Here is a 25,113-nt window from a genome sequence, read left to right as displayed (position 1 = left end):
TATCTGGTGATGAGGGAGGGGAGGACACAGATGTTGTGGTGAAGTACTGCTCCCATATCTGGTGATGAGGGAGGGGAGGACACAGATGTTGTGGTGAAGTACTGGTCCCATATCTAGTGATGGGGGAGGGGAGGACACAGATGTGGTGAAGTACTGCTCCCATATCTAGTGATGGGGGAGGGGAGGACACAGATGTGGTGAAGTACTGCTCCCATATCTAGTGATGGGGGAGGGGAGGACACAGATGTGGTGAAGTACTGCTCCCATATCTAGTGATGGGGGAGGGAGGACACAGATGTTGTGGTGAAGTACTGGTCCCATATCTAGTGATGGGGGAGGGGAGGACACAGATGTGGTGAAGTACTGCTCCCATATCTAGTGATGGGGGAGGGAGGACACAGATGTTGTGGTGAAGTACTGCTCCCATATCTAGTGATGGGGGAGGGGAGGACACAGATGTTGTGGTGAAGTACTGCTCCCATATCTAGTGATGAGGGAGGGGAGGACACAGATGTTGTGGTGAAGTACTGGTCTATATCTAGTGATGAGGGAGGGGAGGACACAGATGTTGTGGTGAAGTACTGGTCCCATATCTAGTGATGGGGGAGGGGAGGACACAGATGTGGTGAAGTACTGCTCCCATATCTAGTGATGGGGGAGGGGAGGACACAGATGTGGTGAAGTACTGCTCCCATATCTGGTGATGAGGGAGGGGAGGACACAGATGTTGTGGTGAAGTACTGCTCCCATATCTGGTGATGAGGGAGGGGAGGACACAGATGTTGTGGTGAAGTACTGGTCCCATATCTAGTGATGGGGGAGGGGAGGACACAGATGTGGTGAAGTACTGCTCCCATATCTAGTGATGGGGGAGGGGAGGACACAGATGTGGTGAAGTACTGCTCCCATATCTAGTGATGGGGGAGGGGAGGACACAGATGTGGTGAAGTACTGCTCCCATATCTAGTGATGGGGGAGGGAGGACACAGATGTTGTGGTGAAGTACTGGTCCCATATCTAGTGATGGGGGAGGGGAGGACACAGATGTGGTGAAGTACTGCTCCCATATCTAGTGATGGGGGAGGGAGGACACAGATGTTGTGGTGAAGTACTGGTCCCATATCTAGTGATGAGGGAGGGGAGGACACAGATGTGGTGAAGTACTGCTCCCATATCTAGTGATGGGGGAGGGGAGGACACAGATGTGGTGAAGTACTGGTCCCATATCTAGTGATGGGGGAGGGGAGGACACAGATGTGGTGAAGTACTGCTCCCATATCTAGTGATGGGGGAGGGGAGGACACAGATGTGGTGAAGTACTGCTCCCATATCTAGTGATGGGGGAGGGAGGACACAGATGTTGTGGTGAAGTACTGGTCCCATATCTAGTGATGGGGGAGGGGAGGACACAGATGTGGTGAAGTACTGCTCCCATATCTAGTGATGGGGGAGGGAGGACACAGATGTTGTGGTGAAGTACTGGTCCCATATCTAGTGATGAGGGAGGGGAGGACACAGATGTGGTGAAGTACTGCTCCCATATCTAGTGATGGGGGAGGGGAGGACACAGATGTGGTGAAGTACTGCTCCCATATCTAGTGATGGGGGAGGGGAGGACACAGATGTGGTGAAGTACTGGTCCCATATCTAGTGATGGGGGAGGGGAGGACACAGATGTGGTGAAGTACTGGTCCCATATCTAGTGATGGGGGAGGGGAGGACACAGATGTGGTGAAGTACTGGTCCCATATCTAGTGATGAGGGAGGGGAGGACACAGATGTGGTGAAGTACTGGTCCCATATCTAGTGATGAGGGAGGGGAGGACACAGATGTGGTGAAGTACTGGTCCCATATCTAGTGATGAGGGAGGGGAGGACACAGATGTGGTGAAGTACTGCTCCCATATCTAGTGATGGGGGAGGGGAGGACACAGATGTTGTGGTGAAGTACTGGTCCCATATCTAGTGATGGGGGAGGGGAGGACACAGATGTTGTGGTGAAGTACTGGCCCATATCTGGTGATGGGGGTTGAGGTGGGGTGTCAGGTGTTGAAGTAGTGCTCTGACATCTAGCCATGGGGATGTGATGAAGTACGGTTTGTAATTCATCTCAGCCTTTTGAACTTCATCCATCTGGACTCGGCTTTCGATTACATTCCCTTAAAGCAAACACAGCTCGACAGTCTTTTGTACCATCCAGTATTCGTGTTGTTAAGGCAACAAATGTTCTTGATCTGTCATCCATACAATAACTTCTAACTCAGCCTCTTTATCTGTGTGGTTTAATCTTATCGAATCATCAGCTTTCTTATTCTCCATCTCATATTGTGTATGTTTTGCGAATTTTGTATATATCATTTGAGGCTGTTTTTGATGCATAAAGAATTTCCTCTGTGATAATAAAGTTGTATCTTATCTTATCTTTGCGGAGAGTAAGATGCTTGCTGAGTCACAAATCTATTGATGGGAAAGGGTCACAGGTGTTATGTCGTGGCTATTTTGCGACACCAGGAAGTTTGCCACGAACGAGTTCTCCACTTTTTGTGTTGTTGGCTTTGATTCTAACACTATATTCTAACTTTCTCCATCATCTGTTACTGTAAGTCAGAAGAAGTCACGCTTATTATATCAACTCTGGTGACAACACGTGTACAGGGATAAGATTTCAACACACCGACATTCCAACCTTGAGCATTATCAAGTGCACTCCCAAATGTTAAACAGTTCAGTCTGCGAAAGAAAACTTCCAAAGGCACACACAGAAATGGTTGTTTTATATTTTTTTCCCAGTTATTAGTTTGTTATACTGGAACAGGTGATTTTACTCTGATCACTTTGTTTTTTCAATTAAAGAAATTGTTATCATTGGTTTCAAAGAGAAATCAGATGCTTTAATGTGGACTCTTTTTGATGACATCATTCACTAACATATCCATGGTCACCTAAATATTGAATGCAAGTATATGCTAAGTTAAGAATGTAATGTATCAACTTTTTTTTAATTATGGGGATGGAATATGTAATGTGTATTCCAGTGTTTAAATTTACTTCTAAATAAAGGTCGGGCTTTGTTTAGAGGTCAACATACAAGGCCCCTGTATTATGAAGCATTAAGGATACTTTGATATCACAGGCCCAGCATATTTCTCCTAGTCATTTGATAAAAATTTAAAGGAATTTTATTTTAAAGATTGTTTTGTACTTCTTTTGTTAGACCAGCAATCCCTAACTCCATAACAGAAGAGTTAAGACGCCGAGTTCCGCAAACTGTTTTCACGAGTAATCCCTGCCGGCTGCAGTACTGCACACAGGAAATTGTCGTGTTTCGAGAGGACATCGTCACCAAGATGTGTCGGAATTGTGTCAAGTTTCCAGCAGACGGAGATATCCCAACCCATGTGAGTCAAGATTTACACAGCTATGGGAGTTGTTGTCAGCATGTTGCTTTTTTTAATTTTTTGAAACATCAAGAGTACATATTTACAAAAAAATATATTTATCTTTCTTAGGCAAGTATGTGTTGGAACAAAGATCATTTGCACAAGTCCAACATCTTCTTTGACTGAGAAAAAATGCCCCAAAAACTAATTAGGTGATTGAACTGTTGTGTGTTGTAAACCGCTGAAGGTCACATGGCCTTAGTTTAATTAACATAATTTATTTTTATGAGCAAGGGTTTTTAAAATGTTTCCTCTTGAAGTTTCTTTCTCTTTTTTTTGGTGGGGGGGCAAAATTTTGGATGTAATACTGTGGATTTTTTCTTTTGTTTTGTTTTGGGGTTGTTTTGGGTTTTTTTTTTGAGAAGTGGAAAATGCATGTCAGAAGTACATATCAAGATATTGTGTTCCGAGGTGGACTTCGGAGCTCAAAATTGAAAGAGATTAAAAACTTCAAAATATTTCATGGATGAATTGTTTATGATTAAATAATTAGCCTAATGTGAGTTGCTAAGTTTAGGTTTACTCTGCACTCAGCAATATTCTAGCTGTTTGGTGAAAGTCTGGAAGTAATTATTGAGTCTGGTTCAGGCTATTTAGTGATCATCAGCACGAACATCAGTCTAAGCATTAGGGATACAATGACATCTGTCAACCAAGTTAGTAAGTCTTACCACCCGATTCCATTAGTAGCCTCTTATAACAAGCGTGGGTCACTGAAGATCAGTTCTGATCTGGGTTCAATTCCAACTTGATCAGTGGTCAAAGTGTCAGGTTGTCCTGCCAAAAGTCTGGGTTTGATTTCTGATGTGGTTAGTGGTTAGTGTCCGGTTGTCTAGCCAAAGGTCAGGGTTTAATTCCAACATGGTCAGTGGTTGCATGTCTGGTTGTCTAGCCAAAGGTCTGGGTTTGATTCCAACAAGATTGGTGGTTAAATGTTCGGTTGTCTAGCCAAAAGTCTGGGTTTGATTTCTGATATGGTTAGTGGTTAGTGTCCGGTTGTCTAGCCAAAGGTCAGGGTTTAATTCCAACTTGGTCAGTGGTTGCATGTCTGGTTGTCTAGCCAAAGGTCTGGGTTTGATTCCAACAAGATTAGTGGTTAAATGTTCGGTTGTCTAGCCAAACATCAGGGATAATGTGTGATAGCTGTGATACGGCTGCAGTGGGGTACACCAATATTGCCTTGCTGCAGAAGCCCTGAGCCCTGACGTGATGTTATGCATGTTACTATTTACACTCTATGTAGCAAGTTCTAAATTTTATTAATCTTTAAAAAAAAAACATGCTGTCGGAATATCACTCTGATGGTTGTGGTTTTTTTGTGTGTGTTTACTTCTTCAGGGGTTAAAAAATCCTATTGCCGGACATCAGGGACAAGTCAGTTTTCATTTCAGGCAGTCAGATAATGGTTTCTTACTTGTCCGTGGACTACTAGATAATTTCCACTTATGGTTTCAGACTGCAAATAATCTTGGATTTAATTTTATGTCTGCTCATAATGAAGCCATTAAAATTAGCACTAATAACAAAGTAGAGCTAGTAGAGCGTGAAATTATCACTCCTCCATAATTAGCCCAGTAAGCATTAACATCACGCATTATGTCATAAAATCAGGACAAGTGGAAAATTAGTCAGGACAAGTTCTTGAAGTCACTTGCCCTGTGGCAAGTGGTTTTTCAAAATACTTTTGAACCCTGTTTTTTGTTTTTAGTCTTAAGTGACCTTCCTGATCTAATTGTAAGTTGTGTTCGCTGGTGGTGTTCTGATGATCAAAATAATCCAAAGGAGGATTAAAAATGATTGTGCATTGTGGAAAATGTTTTTGATCGATCAAAATTTTGTTGTTTTAGTATAAAACACACTTGAATGAAGTAAACTAACCATTAAATTTTATGAATATTCACGAACTATCATGCGCTCAACATTGCAAAGCTATGCGCATTGTAGAACTTTAACCAGTTCTATTGTATAATTCCCGTTCTAGTGTCTTTCATTCATGCATTTTATTGCATGACAGTATTAATTGTAAAAAGGATTAATTCGACAAAATCAGGTGAAAAACCCTTAAAATTGTGTGTTATATTAACAATGTATACGTTTTAATGATAGTCAATCCTTCACCACAAATCCCTTGATAATCGATAGTGGATTTCCGATTCCCAACACTTAGTCTAGTGTGTGATATAAAATGTGTATATTTGTTTTCTTATTTTGAAACGGCATTTTCTGTCAACTACCCTTCATTTCGATACGTGAGATGACACAACACTATTGTGAATTTTATGAATAGTGTGGACCAAAGTTATTATTATGATAGGTAAGTGTCAGTTGTCTGTGGTCTGTGTTTGCCGCAATTAGGACCCCATCGCTGGGGATTGGCTTTTGTATGAAACATATCATTTTGACACTGACTTAACCCCCTGGATGCTGAGTTTTTGTCAGGCTCACATTTTCGTAAGGTTTGAAAAGTGATTGCTGTGCGAGAATTGTGCTCAGTCCTGGATCTGCGTACGCCTATAAAATTACACACAAATGTAGAGTATTTAATTTCCTATCCGTTGGTATAAATATAATTGCGACTACCCCAGGGGTTTGAGAAATAGACACTGCTAAATGTTGTCCAAAATTTTTGTGTGCATTAAAGAACAGTAAATTTCTCCCTTATTTATCCTGCACCAATAAAAACACTCTGCTACGATTTTATAATTTGTCATCTTTACAGAAAGTGTGAGTGAAGAAAATAGACCTTGATATCTGAGCGACATAATTGTATATGAAATGGATGTATGTGCTAATGCATAACGTCATACACACAAAATAAAAAATGAACCGCAATAAATGTCAAAAATCGATTTTCTCCTATGATGTCAAACGTCGACAGAGAGGTCATGCACGTATAAAGATAAGGGGTCATTACTCCGCTATGCTTTATAGTTGGTCAATGTACCTCAGATCACATGGAGAGAATTTGCTGTTGATATGGAGAGTATAATTTCATAATGTTTTCTTCACAGTGAAGCAAACCATTCCAATACAAAGTTCCCCAATGTGACCTTTTGGTAGTTTCACAATTTGTAAGAAAAGATGCCAGTGTGCTACATGAGAAAACAGGTAATAGCAATTTGGATGGTCCTATCCGATACATAATTTAGTTCTTAGAATCCCATATTCTCCTGTTTGTGTAGATGTATTTTGATTAATTTTGTATCATTATTAACGGAGTAACAGACACATCTTCAAATGTAATGAAATAACTGAAAATAGTGCGACATTTTAGTTGATGTCATGGCACTGTTTTGTGCTTATTGTGACGTCAGAAAAAGACAACACTGGTTTGGTGATTTGTATATATTTAACCAAATTTCCACTCAATATGTTAAAGGTCACAGCTTCTGTGCCAGAATTTAACACTTTTATACAAACCATAAAATGAATGGTTTTACCACTGAAATAGTGTCCTGAATATATCAACAATTAGACGGTTTTACTACGTATCATATTGTGAGCAACACGTGCACCTGTCTGACATCAATTTAGCGTAAATGAAAATTTAACACACTGAATATTCATTAAATATTCATTAAGGGTATAACCTTTTTGTCCTTATGATTATGTAATTATTTTGCTTCAGAAGAAAAGATGACAAGAATTTTTATGGATGATCAACTTCTTTATTGCAGGGTAGCGACGTTTCGGTATAGATTCTTATACCGTTTTCAAGCTTGAAAACGGTATAAGAATCTATACCGAAACGTCGCTACCCTGCAATAAAGAAGTTGATCATCCATAAAAATTCTTGTCATCTTTATCTCAGCAACTTCTAGAATGCCTCTCAAACAGTTCAGAAGAAAAGATCTTTTTTTAGTATGGAATCATTACAGTATGGACATAAGGTTTGTCCAAATTAAGACATGACGTGATTTTTATATTTTTTAACAATTTCCCTAAAAATATTGTTTGAGTTAGATATTCTGCCATCAAAATATGTTTTAATCGAATTCAAATTGACTTTATTATCAAAAAATGAAAAATAATAATAAATCATAATGCAAACTCGCACCTGGTCAATCAATTTCCATTATTGTTTTGTCTACAAAAACAACACAAACCAATGCAATAAAACAAGGCAATTCCTTTAAATATGTGTGCCTATACATTTCATAAAATATACAAATCATTTTCATTAATACTTATTACTTATAAGGTTGAATTAAATTGCTGTTTATCAACCTGTTCATATGAAACTGTAATATTTGTCCCAACGCATTGAATATTGTACATCACAGGAACTAAAGCACATGTTGCAGTAATGGCTACGTGTGATTTTCTAACACTTGTGTAGAGGCTCAAAATGTGGTATAGTACACTTACTGAGTCAATTACGCATGTAAATATTTTTCAAACAATCAAAACCTTTCAAAGAATAAAAACGCACACCCTATATCGACATTACTATGATGTTGAACATGGATATATATGGAGCTACTGACATCAGTTTCATGAAAAAATATCTGAACAATACAGAAACTATACATCACAATTCTGAAAGTGAAATCGAAATGATATGGCCATTGTGTTCACTCTTGTTCAACCGACCTTCACCTCAAAGAAATTGCCTAATATGTGCGACAATGTTAACGTGTGACATCACTACTGATGACCGATTTCTTTCAAAATGGCGGCTTCGCTGACAAGGGTACACAAGATTTTGCGAGGACTCTTTCCTTGATTCAGGGATCTTTTGTACATAAAAGTAAGATGTAAGTACAGTAAAATACTTTCATAACGAACTACAAGGGACCACTGAAATGAGTTTGTTATATCCATAGTTTGCTATTCATGAAAATCCATTGGAAGACTAATAAAAAACACTATACAGTACAATACATTCCTACTCAGTTTATTCATGCATCCCTTCATTCATATTACGTTCGTTTCACTTCATAGTCAGTGATCTTATTCTGTGCACACTTGGCCAACTGCATACGTCGCACAGCCTTATTCAAGTCGGCAAGTAAATCGAAAGAAGATGTGTCAGTTGTTTTCTGTGACACAAGAAAGTTCTTCAAAGTTTGTAGTGCCATATTGGCTTCTGTGAATGAAGGTGGGGCCTGATCTGTTTCGTCACTGTTCGTGTCGTCATCATCTCATTCCGAATCAACCCTGGATATTCCGTCGCGCTGATCGGAAACAGTCTTTACGATGTTATCATCAGAGGGGAGTTCAGTAATGACGATGTCATTGTCAGCTGATTGAGTGACTGATTGAGTTTGCTCAATTGATTATTCACACCATTAATTAGTGTTAACAGGGCCGCCGAGGATTTCAAAGTGAGCATCGCTTACTGGCAGTGACACTGATTGAGTTCGCTTAGTTCGTTATTAGCAATGTTAATTAGCGGTACCTGGGACTCGTGTGGATTGCAAATCAGTTCACTATAGCCATTAAGTGTGTTATAGAGAATTCATTATCCACAACTTTTTTATATGATAATAAACAGAGGTTAATTTGGGACTTTTAAAGCAGTTCACTGTAGCCGTCAGTTCGTTATATCCGTGGTCGTAATAAAAGTATTCTACAGTAATCAGAATTATTCTGACTCTGTGTATTGTTACATATTTTTATTGTTAACATTGTAAATGACAGAAGATGCCAGAAATGCCAGTAAGTACCCTAGTCGTTCTGCATGATTTTGCATCAGTCATGGCGTCACGCTGCACTAAAAGTTTGACGGTTTCTTATGAATTATCAAATGATTGCATTGTATCTATTTTCAGTTTGCTATGTCTTGCTACGATACTCTTCCCCTAAGTAATCTATTGAGCTATTGTAGGCAGTGATTAGACAGATAGATGTCTGAAAATTTCCAAAAATGCTGCACAGTTTTTTTCTTTGTTTACTTGTCAAACAAGCCCAGTCTTTCGAGCACAGTAGTTTTCGTTTCGTTTTATCTAGACTTTTGGTATTGGTGACCAAGACCATTTGTAATTTCATTCTAAGATGTTTGGAGAATTCAGTGATGCATTTGTCTGAGATGACTATGAAATATAGGTGATTTATTTGACGTCTCAATATCGGCCTCCCTGAAACGTGATTTTGTAAACACTATCCATTATGGCGGAAAGCACACTTCAGCATTTGTGTAAGTGTATTTTAAAAAAACATCCCAAAACATCAAAACATGCAGCAAATAACGCTGTGAATCGCAATTTTGTATAGTGTGAAAAATGGCGACATTTACAATGAAGCCTGTTTTGAAAAGCAATTTTAAGCACTTTAGCTTGGTCTGAGATAATAGTGGACGGTATCAAGAGACAGGAAATTCAGAACTGTGAAGTATGTAACTGCTTGGTATATTTAGAATATTATTGGACTTAAAAATGAGGGGTGAAGAGGAGGGACATATGTGTCCCTGTGGCATCCAGGGTGTTAAGGGTCAAGTTTGGGATCGGCTTATCTGCACGAATTTTGTGGGGGGTATTAATGTTGTTGTGTTGGTTTTCTTTTAAATTTTGAAACTGAATGAAATATTGTCATCCTTCAGTTTGCCAAGTCCATCGTCAGCCAGGCTCACCTGTGCCCACTCCCCCTCCACGTGTGTCCAGTGTACTGGGCGTACGACAGGGGAATGTGTCTGTACCCGCTCCCTGACATAGTTGTATGCGCAGACAAGTTCGACCCCTTCAACACCTCAACAGCTGACTGTACCATCATGAATCCGGTAGGTCTTTGGGCAGTGGATGGTCAAATGGTTATGGTGATTGCCTATCATGCATATGAGTCGAGTTTGATTCCACTAGATAGCCTAGATGGCCAAATATGTATTACGTCAGAAAGCGCTCATTAAATCACTAAGTTTATAGGGACCAAAATAGAGAATAAAACACAATGACACAGGAACAGTGTTCTGCTACTGCATGTTCACAAATCCATTGGCTGATGAACTACCTCAAGTGGACGTTGCCCAGGAGTTAATTTCTTTCAATGACAGAAGGCGCAACTACTTGGGACTTTTCTCATAAGAGGCAGTCATTTTGCGAGATGCACTAGCCTGTATAAACAGGCAATCTAGTTAAAATAAACACATGCGTTACCAAAATGACATAGTGCATTTGCTATGAATGTTTTAAGGGACCTCAAATGTTTTCCTTTATATTTCCTTTTCCTTTTTTTGAACGTTCATTGTTCAAAGCAGTAGGTACCTTTAGTTGTGTATTACAATGAGATGTCTTTTGAAGCTGTAAATATCTTAGCCTTTCCACAACAAGATTGAAGAAGAATGAAGTGCATTGTGTAAGATAGGATACATTTAGCATTAGAACTATTGAGCTGACTGTATACCAGACACTTCTTGACATGATGGCTAGAAACAAAGCAACACAGCCTTCTGCATGAGGTGACTGAATGGAAAAGACTGTTGAACTTGTAAATGGCAAAGAAAATACATTCATTATTCAAAAATAAATGCAGCACTGGCTGCACCATGAAAACTGTTTTTATGTTCCTGTCCTCTTTCGTTCAATGTGTGGCGTTGTTTTCTGATAATATTTCCTCATAGACTGATTATAGTTGTGGACCCATGAAGGTCTGGGGTAGAATAGGCCCTTAGCAACACATGCTTGCCATACATGGCTACTATGCTTGTTGTAAGAGGCGACTAACGGGATCGGGTGGTCAGGCTTGCTGACTTGGTTTACACTCATCATTGGTTCCCAGTAACTTTGTGGTAGAAGCGCTCACTTGTCACCCTGAAGATCTGGGTTTGACTCCCCACATGGGTACAATGTCTGAAATTCCCGGTGTCTGTGGCCATGATATTGCAGGAATGTGGCTGAGTATAGGAGAAAACACACCTCTGAAGTTTTGGTAGACAATGTAAACGTACATTGTCTACCCAAACCGAAGAGATGTGTTTTCTGACTTGTATACCGTCAATGATAGATAATTACAATGTAGATGATCATTTAATGAAGCTACATAACAACAACTGAAGTGCATGAAAATTCAATTTAATGACAGTAACTATAAATAGATAATTCAGCCCCATTTCCTTCGTCGGCCCAGTGGCCGTGTGGTAGAGCGTCTGCCTACCAATCTGAGAGTTGCATTTCAAATCTTACTGGGGAAAACATTTGCACTTTGAGCTTAATCTTGCAAGATATTTTTCAATTGATTTCAAACACTCATGTGTCGTTTGAATGTTGATGTTCATATAGAGTTAGGAAAAGATGATTGCAGAAAGTAAAACCTGGGAAGAGGTCTTACTAGTGAAAAGTGTAACTTGAGAAGAGGTCTTAGTAACGAAAAGTAAAACCTGGGAAGTGGTCTTACTAATGAAAAGTGTAACCTGGGAAGAGGTCTCTCTAGCGAAAAGTAAAACCTGTCCCTGCAAAACAAAAACTTCAAAAACCTCAAATTTTCTGGGAAAACAAGAGATGACCTAATATATAGTGAGAAGTACACTTCAGGTTTGTGTAAGTTGCTTAAAACCACACTCACTTACTCACTATGCGCATGCAAAGGTGATGAAACACAGTCAAGTCAAACTTAAGTCTTTAGACTGGTTGGGATATCCATGTATAAGTGAGGCAAAGCAAATCCACCTCAGCACTATAAAACCAGCAAAAGAAAGATTAGATTCAATCTGTAGATCAAGCTTTCTCAATGTCTGTTTAACCGCAATCTTGAAACATTCCTTTGTAAATAATGTACGGTTTAAATCTTGCTTCATTGAACTTTTCTTACAAAAAGAATAGGGGATATAATTGCAAACAAGTGTAGGCAGTAAAAATTGATTTACAAAAGTTGTGCTAACATCTGCTAGACCTTTAGGATTGATGTGTATAATCCTGCTGATCATTAAAATAGTAAAACACAAGGCATCGTATCATGTATATCAATTGGCTCAATGCAATGTGTTCAATAACAGATAAAACAGGCTTAACCAATGCTGCACACATGACAACTTGTTGACACAACATTTTGTAGTAAAAGAAACCTGATAAATCTGTTTTGCCCTCTAAACAAGCCTTTGACGAAGATTTTTGTTGAAAACAATGAAAGAAAACCCCAAGAAATAAAGAATTCTGCTCTTTATACCTGCTGGCTGTCACTAGAACGTAACCTCAGCAGAAAGTATACATGCACCCAGTACACTGCGATTTCCTAATGCTGATTGTAAAAGCATGTAAGCTATGTTACATAATTAATTTGATGAAGTAAACATTGCTGTATACCTTTAAACATTTACATTGAGTGATGACAATGTTTAGATTTTTCCTTCAAATATAAAGTCAACGACTACCTCAATTTTCAGTGTTAAAGCATTTGATGGTTCATATTATAATCCATATGATTCATATTTAATATTGAATATTGGTGTGGTCCGTAACTTTTTTGGCTGATGGGGCGGAGTTATTGCCTAATAGAGTTGTGACGAATAATCGATACGCAAGTTATTGTGATTCAAGAGCTGCACGACACATGCTAAACATTTTTAATAAAAATGTCTTTCATGATGACGTGTTTTATTTTTCTTGGTAGAAGAATACCTTCTCTGAAATGATAACATAACAGCACATTATTTCCAGTACTTTTATTTTTCTGTATACAAGGACAAAACATTGTGATACATATCGTATCGTGTGTATCGGACTACCAGTTTCGGGATATGCGTCGTATCGTGGCATGGGCGTATCATCACAGCTCTATTGCTTAGTGACTAAAGTGTTTGAATCCCCACATGGGTACAATGTGTGAAAGCCCATTTCTGGTGTTCCCCACTGTGATGTTGCTGGAATATTGCTAAAAGCAGTGTAAAAGCACACTCAGTCAGTCAGTTTTTCGCAGAGTATATATAAATTTTGTTTTAAAGCAGTGACCTTAAAAATGTTTTTTAAAATCATGACCACAACCAGAGATGTTAAATGGTTTGTTCTTTATTGGGTCAGCTATGTCGAGTTGGATATTTGTTTAGTCGCTCATTCGCAGATATATATGTTCTGACATGTTTGTCCACATTCTCATGCCAGACATGACTGCCAGATATTTTGGAAAGATATCTGGCAACAGAACAACAATACTTAAAATCTAAGTATTGTTGTGCGATATGATTTCATAATTCTTTACCGTTTTTTGTTCAATATCGATTTTGGCCGTTTCACATATACCTGTTAACCTTAAAACTGTCATGAACAGTATCTGTGGATCAAGTTTTTGACAAAAGCTTTGTAATTTTTTGAAAGTTATTATCAATTTGTGTGGCGATCAATCCCAGCTGTGCCTCGAATCTATGCAGTGTCGAGGAGACAGTGGTATCATGTTACACAGTCAAGGCCCCTGTTATACAAAAGCTGTTGTATTTTGGGCTCGCCAGGACAGGTAATCACGGTCTGTATCACATGTCAACAGACCTTGGATGTTCGTGTCTACGTGTGAATGAAACCAACAATTGTGATTGGAGCAGCCTCTGCAATGCAGCACCTCCATTGTTGTAGGTTACGGTTGAACACCAATGCTTATTCAGAATACTGTGAGCTTATTGAATCTGTCTGAAATATGGCCTGTATATGTCTGTTGCCAGCTTTTGTCTATTGTCATTATTCCTGTGTATATAATATTATTATATGTTTTTTTGTCTTTTCGTGATATTTGAATATGATTTTCACACAAATGTTGTTTGCATTTTTAAACCAATAACTTACCTGGTAATTGCTATCAAAGTGTAGCAGTAATTTTATGAAGTTCATGTCAGCTGTACTTGAAATATGTGTTATTGTCAGAATATTTGATAAATATTGAAACTTCCAACAGCCCTTTCATGGATATTTATCAGTGTTTGCCATGATGCTGAAAACCTGTGTATTTGACGCACAAATTATCTCAAATAGGCAGTAAATTTAGAAGCTTGTGTCATTGTTGATGCAATGCTACTGGGTCCTAAGTTCAGATAGCCTAAGCTTGTAATTTGCTGTTGTTTAAAACTTAGTTTAATGTTTGCCAGTTGACTACTCGTGGCTGATTAACTACCTGACCAGCCTTACCTGGCTTTTTGTCGTTAATAAACAATCATGGTAGATTTCTTGATGAAAAGTTCCAAACTGAAGTTGACTCTCAAACACATATCCCTGATTCCTTCTCCTTACACCAGGGAGTCATGATGGCTCCTTAATTTTTATGCGAAGGATGAACACTGAGTTATGAATTGCTCCTAATTCACTGTAATTTTTGTGAATTTATCTAGTCCACAGGGAAAAGGGGCTATAAAAATTATTTGAAATTTTTTAAGTATATGGTTTCATATTTGAAAAATAATGATTTAAGCAAACATTTTTCACAAGTTCTCTCTTTGCAATTAGTGAATTACCTTGAATTTCTGTTTGCCAAGACTTCAAGTAAAACTGACAGTCAACCAAACCATGAACAAGAAAGTAAACGAAATAGAAAATAACACAATCATAAGATAAAAATGACATATCCTGTAACTTAGAAGTATCTCTTGGACTACAGTATATTGACAGTTTCTAGACGTTTGTAAAATGTGTTTTACCCAGCCTCATCCTTTGTGATTTGATTAATTTGGAAAAAAAAGAGCACAACAGATTCATCAACTGAAATCAGTTATCAATGACATTAATCAATTTGAGTGCCATCTGTAATTTTATATCAGTGTAAGAGGTTGGCTTTTGAAAAAGCAGTGACACTTACCGCCATCTGACATGTTACCAGAATTCAGTTGGTGTCACATATCTCAGTTAATGTCTGAATGTTTTATGAATTTCCAAGAACATTAAGTAATAGTTAGAAGTTATCTACGGAGTGTTTTTTTACAATTTTATTTTCAGTTTATCAGTTTATCTTGAGTGATTATAACCTTATGAATAATAAACTATTTTATCATTACTTTGTAATGAGGTCAAACTGTCAATAATCAAAAGCACTAGACAGGAGCCATTATGTTATACAGTGTTTGTCAGTATGTGGTTGATGTGGCACTAGATAGGAGATATTATGTTATACACTGATTGATGTGCCACTAGATGTGGCACTAGATAGGAGATATTATGTTATACACTGATTCATGTGGCACTAGATAGGAGATATTATGTTATACACTGATTTATGTGGCACTAGATAGGAGATATTGTGTTATACAATGATTAATGTGGCACTAGATAGGAGACATTATGTTATACGCTGATTGATGTTGCACTAGATAGGAGATATTGTGTCATACACTGATTGATGTGGCACATTATGCTATACAGTAGTTGATGTAGCACTAGATAGGAGATATTATGTTATACGCTGATTGATGTTGCACTAGATAGGAGATATTGTGTCATACACTGATTGATGTGGCACATTATGTTATACAGTAGTTGATGTAGCACTAGATAGGAGATATTATGTTATACAGTGGTTGTCAGTATGTGGTTGATGTGGCACTAGATAGGAGATATTATGTCATACACTGATTGATGTGGCACATTATGCTATACAGTAGTTGATGTAGCACTAGATAGGAGATATTATGTTATACAGTGATTGTCAGTATGTGGCTGATGTGGCACTAGATAGGAGACATGTTAAACAGTAGTTGTCAGTATGTGGTTGATGTGGCACTAGATAGGAGATATTATGCTATACACTGATTGATGTGGCACTAGATAGGAGATATTATGTCATACACTGATTGATGTGGCACTAGATAGGAGATATTATGTCATACACTGATTGATGTGGCACATTATGCTATACAGTAGTTGATGTAGCACTAGACAGGAGCCATTATGTTATACAGTGTTTGTCAGTATGTGGTTGTTGTAGCACTAGATAGGAGATATTATGTTATACACTGATTGATGTGCCACTAGATGTGGCACTAGATAGGAGATATTATGTTATACACTGATTCATGTGGCACTAGATAGGAGATATTATGTTATACACTGATTTATGTGGCACTAGATAGGAGATATTGTGTTATACAATGATTAATGTGGCACTAGATAGGAGACATTATGTTATACGCTGATTGATGTTGCACTAGATAGGAGATATTGTGTCATACACTGATTGATGTGGCACATTATGCTATACAGTAGTTGATGTAGCACTAGATAGGAGATATTATGTTATACGCTGATTGATGTTGCACTAGATAGGAGATATTGTGTCATACACTGATTGATGTGGCACATTATGTTATACAGTAGTTGATGTAGCACTAGATAGGAGATATTATGTTATACAGTGGTTGTCAGTATGTGGTTGATGTGGCACTAGATAGGAGATATTATGTCATACACTGATTGATGTGGCACATTATGCTATACAGTAGTTGATGTAGCACTAGATAGGAGATATTATGTTATACAGTGATTGTCAGTATGTGGCTGATGTGGCACTAGATAGGAGACATGTTAAACAGTAGTTGTCAGTATGTGGTTGATGTGGCACTAGATAGGAGATATTATGCTATACACTGATTGATGTGGCACTAGATAGGAGATATTATGTCATACACTGATTGATGTGGCACTAGATAGGAGATATTATGTCATACACTGATTGATGTGGCACATTATGCTATACAGTAGTTGATGTAGCACTAGATAGGAGATATTATGTTATACAGTGGTTGTCAGTATGTGGTTGTTGTAGCACATGATAGGAGACATTATGTTATACAATGGTTGATGTAGCACTAGATAGGAGACATGGTATACAATGGTTGTCAGTAAGTGGTTGTAGCACTAGATAGGAGACATTGCTATGCAGTGGTTGTCAGTAAGTGGTTGTTGTGACTACTCAATAGAATTTGAACACTTTTTCTGTGTTTTAATTTTGTTTGTAATACTGGTTTTTATGATATTTTTTGCAATTTGTTGAATAGATGAAAATGGAGGATCAATCCAATGAAGAAACATCCCTCATCAATTTATTAATTTTCCCTTGTATTATATCCACATTTTTATAAAAACATTAACTACCTGCAATTCAAAGGTTTGAACACCAGCTGCTGGAGCAGCTGTTGAATTTGGTTTTGTTACAAATGCATTTATATTGATTGTAGCATGTAAAAGTTTTGATGATATCAAGACTCAATGGTCTTAAAATACATTTAAAACTCTATACTAATATCTGTCCTTGTAGGATTTCTATGGTTTCAGTTATGTTTGAAAAAAATCAATACACTGGTTTATGCTGTCATCAAAATGAACCTTACTTCTCTTTCATTACGTCTGCCATATTTGTGACATGACCTCTAAATGCATATCAGTCATAACTGCAAATGTCGAATCTGAAAAATAACTTTATAATATAATGGTAATGGTGAACATTTTCTTAGAAATGCAGACTTTTTACCTTGAATTGAAATTAAAAGATTTGCAACTGTGAGTCATTCTTTGGTCAAAACTTTACAAGGAAGACATCTTTGGGTTTTTTTCTCTCTCTCTAAAATAGAAACCTTGAAGCTGTACCATGAGGTCTGTGGTTAAAGAAGCAACTAGACTGCCAAATCACATGGCAAACAACCACTTGTTTTATTTGTCAACGCTTCCTGCCACCAAGGCAAACCTGACCCAGATTTAGAAGGTCTTTCACCTATTGTCAAGGTTGTAAAATTCTCACTAAAATTTGTTACTATAGCAAAGGTTTGTTTGCTTAGTTTCGGCAGCCATCTCTGTTTTGATGCCGTTTCCTCCTTGGTTTTTATCACGAAGGTGGAGAATATCTGAGCTTGATGAAGTAAATGTATGCAAAGATAGCTGGGAGGTAAATGTATCATTCTGAAGAGTTGAATTCCAAAATGATAATCCTATGTGTGATTTTATGACAAATAGAGGTCGGCTTTCATTGAGCTATATAAACAGGTTTTGTTTGAGAAATGTTTCTGGCAATATCTTGTCCTATTTATAAAATAGTTCAAAAGTAGAGGACTGTCGTGCGGAGATTGTTTAATGTTCTTGAAATGATAATCTCAGGCTTTTCTTTTCAACCATTTGAGCAGATGTATTGTTTGTTAAGAATGAATTCTTTTGTTCTGCCAGCATTGATACTTCGTAAAAGACTTATCAGACTTACATTTAGATGCAAGATTTGAGCATGAAGTAAGGGGACTGAAACATTAGCAAGTGCTGGTATAAATGAACTCACCATTTTCACCGAATATGACACATGTAATGAATATTGGATAACAAGTACAGGTGTTTGGAATTGATTCAGATCTCACAATTGATTACTGGTCCATTGCCAACCAGCAATCATTAGAAAAAAAATGGGTTAGGATCATTTTTCAGATTTTCCTATACGGGTTGCTTTGCAGATAAACATAACATATTTCTCTGTGGTTGTTGTTTTTGTTTATTTTTTGTTATTGCTTTTTTATTTAGAACCTGTGCAATTTTCATTTTCAAATTTCACATCCAATGGAAAATTATTTCAATTGCCACTTTAAAGTGATGACTAATTATTCATGAGCATAAACTTCCCCGAATCTCTAAGAAATGTTCAGCCGTGACATCATAGGAAGTGAAGTGAATTTTCTAAGAATGAAACATGTTTCAGACTGTAATGGGGTGATGGGGTAGCCTAGTGGTTAAAGCGTTCATTCGTCACACCGAAGACCTGGGTTCGATTCCCTACATGAGTACAATGTGTGAAGCCTTTTTTCTGGTGTCCCCTGCCGTGATATTGCTGGAATATTGCTAAAAGCGGCGTAAAACTCACTCACTTGCTCAGCCTGTAATGAAGACATGTTTCATTGTCTGTGTTTCAAACACTATATAAGACCGTAGTTTCAAAGTTGTGTTCGATCATAAAAAAAATGTGATTTATCACTTGGTCATTTAATCACTGCAACCAATCTTCCATAAGTTTCATTAATTAAAACATGTAACATATGTTATGTCAAGGGATTACACTTTCTTAGTGAACTGTAGTACTTGTTTGAGTTTAGTCCCATTCGGGATTCAAACCCACACCCTCAAAGGAATGAATACTCAAAGTCCGCTGTCTAGACTACCAGTTGTCCAACTTTCAATTTTGTGGAATTTGTGGTGGCTGAGTAGGTTAGGCGGCTGACTTCATGTGCTGGCAATGAAGTGGTGTACTCGTAGGGTGTAAAGTTCAAATCCTGGATTGGACTGAATTCAAACAAGTACTAGAATTTGTACTTTACTAAGAAAGAGTAACCCCAAATATAAAATGTTCCCTCTGACCACTTACTAAATGGCATTATATAATCGTAACTGGAACACCACTAACAAGTATAATTATGAAGTAGAGAATACACTGACCAAATTACAGTGAAATAAAATATAATAAGGTATTACCTGCCTGGGTGGGATATATTCCATATCGGATATCTTTGATAAATAACATCTAAATTTAAGTAGAAACCCTGCATTTTGATAAATTAATAAATATTTTATTCTTTTGATCATGAATAACAATTGAATTCATGGATATGGCTCATTGCTAGTGCTGATCTCATTGTTTGATGTCATAACCCTGTTATGTCCTTGTGTGATGTCATATCACTAATCTATTTGTATGATATCATAACACTATAAACGTATACACAAAGAAACTTACATGAGGTCTCATTACATACAAATTATGTGTGATGAGTGTCCTTCCTATGGTATCTGACTGAGCAAGAGCAGGAGCGAGACACCATAGGATGGTCTTAAATTGTACAATTCATATGTAATGAGACTGAGTGTGGTATTTTATTTATTATCCATGTCTTACATGCATTAAATTGACATAATAGTGTATTGTTATTTTTATGGTTTCATTCCAAAATTGGTTTCATAAAGAAGCAGAAGAATTTGTGCTGTGCGAGTACACTTTTCCATGACATCACATGGTAATGACTAGAGTTGTGATGATATGCCCATGGCACGATACGATATGTATCACGATACTGGTAGTCCGATACATACGATACGATATATATCACAATATTTTGTCCTTGTATACAGAAAAATAAAAGTACTGGAAATAATGTGCTGTTATGTTATCATTTCAGAGAAGGTATTCTTCTCCCAAGAACAATAAAACGCGTCATCATGAAAGACATTTTGTTAAAAATGTTTATCATGTGTCAGTAAAGTAGTGTTTTCCCCAAAAATGGAACAGCAGGGATCAACATTGGCACAACTGGCTCTTTTACACAGATAACAAAATAAATTTGTGAAAATTATCTCAATCGGAGCATGTCCATGACACTATTTTCCACGAAAATCTAAATAGAAAGGGAGACGGTGTTTTCGTAGACTGCTAAGTATGTAAGTATGGTGTTGAATCGATACACGACAATCGTATCTATGTGTTGTATCGTGCAGCTCTTGAATCGTGATAACTTGCGTATCGATTAATTGTCACAACTCTAGTAATGACATCACTACACCATTTTCATCGTCACCCTTGGTCATGATGCATGTCAGTTGTCATCACCACAACTTCCTATCAAAGAGCGGCATGGGAACGTGCGCAATGTTTACATTCCACAATGCAGTTAACTTGTAGAATGAATGAATTCATGTGGTTGTTATGAATGAAAAAGTAAATCTGTCACAACGTGACCTCAGTTAAAGGTCATTGGTTATCCAATCATAGCATTAGAATCTCAGGTAAAGTCATTACGACACATGTGAATACAATACTGTGACGCACAAGATTAGTATGCAACTGTTCATATGATGACCATGTGGGTAATAATGTGTATTGTAGCTATATTGGATAGAATTATCCCATTAGTATGCCTGCACATTTTCAGAAATGAACGGGCCACTGTAACTTGATAATGTCCCCAAATTGCTTGATGACGAGTCATTATCATGCCCTCTTTAGATGACTAAAGGGCTCAGCTGGTGAAGTTCAGTCACCTATGATTCGTTTGAAATTGGGTTTAATATTGACAATATTTCTGACTCTTATTCATCACATGTACCTGTGCCATAATGCACTTTCTTGCCAGTGCCTACCTTAACAATTGTAACATATATTACAACATGCTGCAATGAAAATATAAACTGGAACTTGTGTTAATGAGCAACGCAAAAAAATGGAGGCTGGTAGTAATGGCAAAGGTCAAGGTTGAATGTCATTAAGACTAAGTCAGTGAGTTTAGTTTTACGCTGCACTCCGCAATATTCCAGCAAAATATGTTTGCATGACTATGTTATTGACAAATTGAAACAATGGAACCCGTGAAGGTCCAGGTTAGAACTGACCTTCAGTATCCCATGCTTATCGTAGGAAACAACTAACGTGCTCAGGTGGTTCCCAGTTGTGCAGACGGATGCTCATGCTGTTAATCACTGGATTGTCTAGTCTAGACTTGATTATTAACAGGCTGCCTCCATATAGCCGGAATATTGCTGAGTTGAAACTAAACTCATTCACTTGAAACAATGGATGAGTCATTATTTTTTAATTTTTGAAATATACGCAATAAATTTTACAACAGCAAAAACATTATCAGATAAAGTAATAGTTCCAGATAAAAATTTCTTCAATCTCTGTATCAAAGCTGCTTTGCTTTGTGTTACTGGGTATTTTTTAACTGAATCATCGGCAAATCATGGAGGAAAATATCTATATCACTAATGTACTGCTGAGTGCTATTCCTGGCTTATTTTACAAGGCAAATACTTACACAACCTTGACATTTATCATACAAAGTTCTATAGAGATGCCAGATACATATTAATCTAAGAATAAATAAGTGAGTCATTCATCTACTTGGAGAGAGTTGATCCCGCATTGTGTTATCGGCTTATTTATACAACAAAAATAGTCATTTAGATATCTTGAAATCAGTACCTTTATGTATATTTCATCCCAAAAGGTTTGAACTGTGATGTGATACTATAAACATCTTGTGCACTGGTATATTAAATTTCCACTTCTTATGAAAAAACCCACCTACTTATATGCCATATCTCTAAACTTAATGTTGGCGGAATTACATGTAAATGTTTTACAGTATTCATTTAGTTTGTCGTTTTTGCCTGCATCTAGAAATTGGTTTCTTTTTTATTTGAACACTAGCACTTGATATTTTGAATTTGTTTTTCATTTGAATAATCATATTTAATATGGTTTCTTGGATTTTATTTGAAAAGTAGTGTTTGATATGTTTTTTGTTTTTTTTTGTTTCAGTAGTAGTGTTTAGTATGGTTTATTGGTTTTGGGTTTGGACATAAGTATTTAGTTTGGTTTCATCAATTTTTTATTATGTTTTATAGTAACCTTTAATATGGTTTCTTAGTACAAGTTTATTTATTTAAACTGACAATCAGCCCAAGATCTGAGGATGTTGCAATAGACTTGTTAAGAAAGACTGAGCTGATTTTGTGCTGATGACAAGAAGTCTTTGTTGCCGTATGAATCCAGCCCATCAGCTACGATGGCCTCTTGATATGGTGACAAGACAGGATTCAAGGTTTTACCCTTTGGAGCATTATGTAATTGTCTTCCGGCAAGTGGGTGCTACTATTACACATTCAGAGGCTCTCGACCAAAATAGTGATGGCCTACATGCGTCTTTGATGGATCAATACAGGGCTTGCCCTAACTTAAACCATTGTCAACTGTAAACAGAAGGAAGGCCAACTCCTCATACCTCCGCCAACTCCTCGTTCCTCAACCAAGGTCACCAATTTCCTGGGTCAAGGTTAGGTCTGGACCCGTGTCAATATATTGTAATGCTTCTGCGATTGAGATTAAGGTGTTTAACTATTTTTCTGTTTTTGATCCTTGTCCGAATTCAGATCAAATTTTGCAGTCAACCTTGTTGAAATTCCAAGTCTGGGTTTGATGAGTCCCCACTGAAATGTTTGGTTGGTTGGTTGGTTGGGTTATTTTCCCTTTCTTTATTACACTCAGTGGGCTACATAATTAAAGTACATTTCAAATAAAAGTACAGTATAAATTAGAAAAGAAACATCTCAGCAAAAGCTGATCAGTCAGCACTTATATCAAGATAAATATTGTCACTGGCAGTAGCAGCTGATCAGTTAGGACAACGTATCTAAACATATACAAATGGCAATAGAGGTGAATGGTACTACATTGGGAAAATAGTTAAGGTGTGGTAGAATCAGTCTTTTTATCAGAAAATGGAACGTACTACCTGCTGAAATTTTAGGTAACATTTTTCAATGACCTCCCCATGTAACATAAATACATGTAACATTCTTTCACGAATCTCATCCCTATTTTACTGTTGTAGATTCAACATCGTTTGTTACATTTGATTTATGAACTTCTTATAATGTTACTGTATTATGCCAATATTGTCTTACTGGACTGTGGTGAAGATCCATGTTGCCTGCACACCGCTGCTGAGTCTGGCATAAAACTAAACTCACTCACTTTCACTGGACTGTGTGGTGTCATTTGTGACATGGTAACTGTCACTATGTAGACGACGCTAACAAATTTAAATTCTGAGAATTGTCAAAACAAAACTGACTGGAAGAATTTGTGTAGCCTACATTAAAATCAACCTAAAGCCTAACCAACAGGAAACACTAAAACCATAGAATTATATTTTTAAGGCATTGAAAAAGTACAGTAAAAAAATGTTTGTCAAAGTGGAAGGGAAATATTTCTTGTTCTCTTGGTGCAGTACAAACGAAACGATGACACATGATATTAAAGGAGAAATAGGCAGGAGACATCCTTTTCCTTTGCCATAGTTAAAAAAAAATCAAGTCTGGATCAGACAATCCAATGATCAACAGTATGAGCATTCGTCTATGTGACTGGGATTCTAGGTTTTGTTTGTTGTTTATTGCGGCACACAGCAATATTTCAGCTGTATGGCGTAAATAATCAACTCTGGACCACTCAATCCAGTGATTAAAATCTTTGATCTACACAGTTGAAATACAATGACATGACCCTAACCACTCGATCCAGTTAGTCGCCTCTTATGACAAGCATGGTTTGCTGAAGACCACCACGGATCTTCAAGAAGGAACTAGTGATTGCCAGTTCACCTGGATTGTGTCTCTCTCGTGATTGCCAGTTCACCTGGATTGTGTCTCTCTCTCTCACCTTATTCTGGCAAATATCTGAAACCAGCAGGACTCATGATAGAAATCCGATACCTTTCAAAGTGGTGTTAAGTCAAACCCTTTCCCTCACTTCAACTCCTAAATCAATACAGAACAGTGTTAAGGAATTTAAAATTTTTTATGTATTTAATTTAATAATATATATATATTAACAAAGGATGTTATGATGCAACTGTTATAATGGACATGCTTTCATTGTTTTATGCTTTTATGTTATTAGATCCAAGTCTGTCTACATTGTTAACTGTCTCTGTCAGCCCAAACTGGCAGAAATATATGAGAAGATATTGAATCTCACTTTCTACAGGGCAGTGGGGTAGCCTAGTGGTTAAAGTGCTTGCTTGTCACACTGAAGATCTTGGTGCCATTCTCCATGTGACTTCCTGTGACTATGACTGCTGGAATATTGCTAAAAGTGGCATAAGTCCTTACTCGCTCACACTTTCTGAGAGACCTCTAGGTCAGTGAGGGCTCTGTATGCTGACAGATGAACTTATCACAGAAACCAGGCAATGTCTATTTGGATGTAGACATTGTCAGCAAGACTTAAGCATCTTCTAAGTGTGCTAGGTGCC

The 25,113-nt window shown here is 37.4% G+C and overlaps 1 protein-coding gene across 1 annotated transcript in view; it reads left to right on the top strand.

Moving 5' to 3' along the window:
* Window positions 1-25,113, top strand: part of LOC137295109 (DNA polymerase epsilon subunit 2-like) — an 82,777-nt gene that overhangs the window by 27,005 nt on the left and 30,659 nt on the right. The window contains exons 13-14 of the mRNA XM_067826414.1: window positions 3,215-3,398; window positions 9,982-10,158. Coding sequence (XP_067682515.1) covers window positions 3,215-3,398; window positions 9,982-10,158 — 361 coding nt within the window. The remainder of the gene's footprint in view (window positions 1-3,214; window positions 3,399-9,981; window positions 10,159-25,113) is intronic.

Source organism: Haliotis asinina, chromosome 8, assembly GCF_037392515.1.
Source record: "Haliotis asinina isolate JCU_RB_2024 chromosome 8, JCU_Hal_asi_v2, whole genome shotgun sequence".
In the NCBI taxonomy this organism is placed as follows: Eukaryota; Metazoa; Mollusca; class Gastropoda; order Lepetellida; family Haliotidae; genus Haliotis; species Haliotis asinina.
The sequence above is the reverse complement of the archived record's forward strand: the minus strand, read 5'-3'. Positions and strand labels throughout refer to the sequence as shown.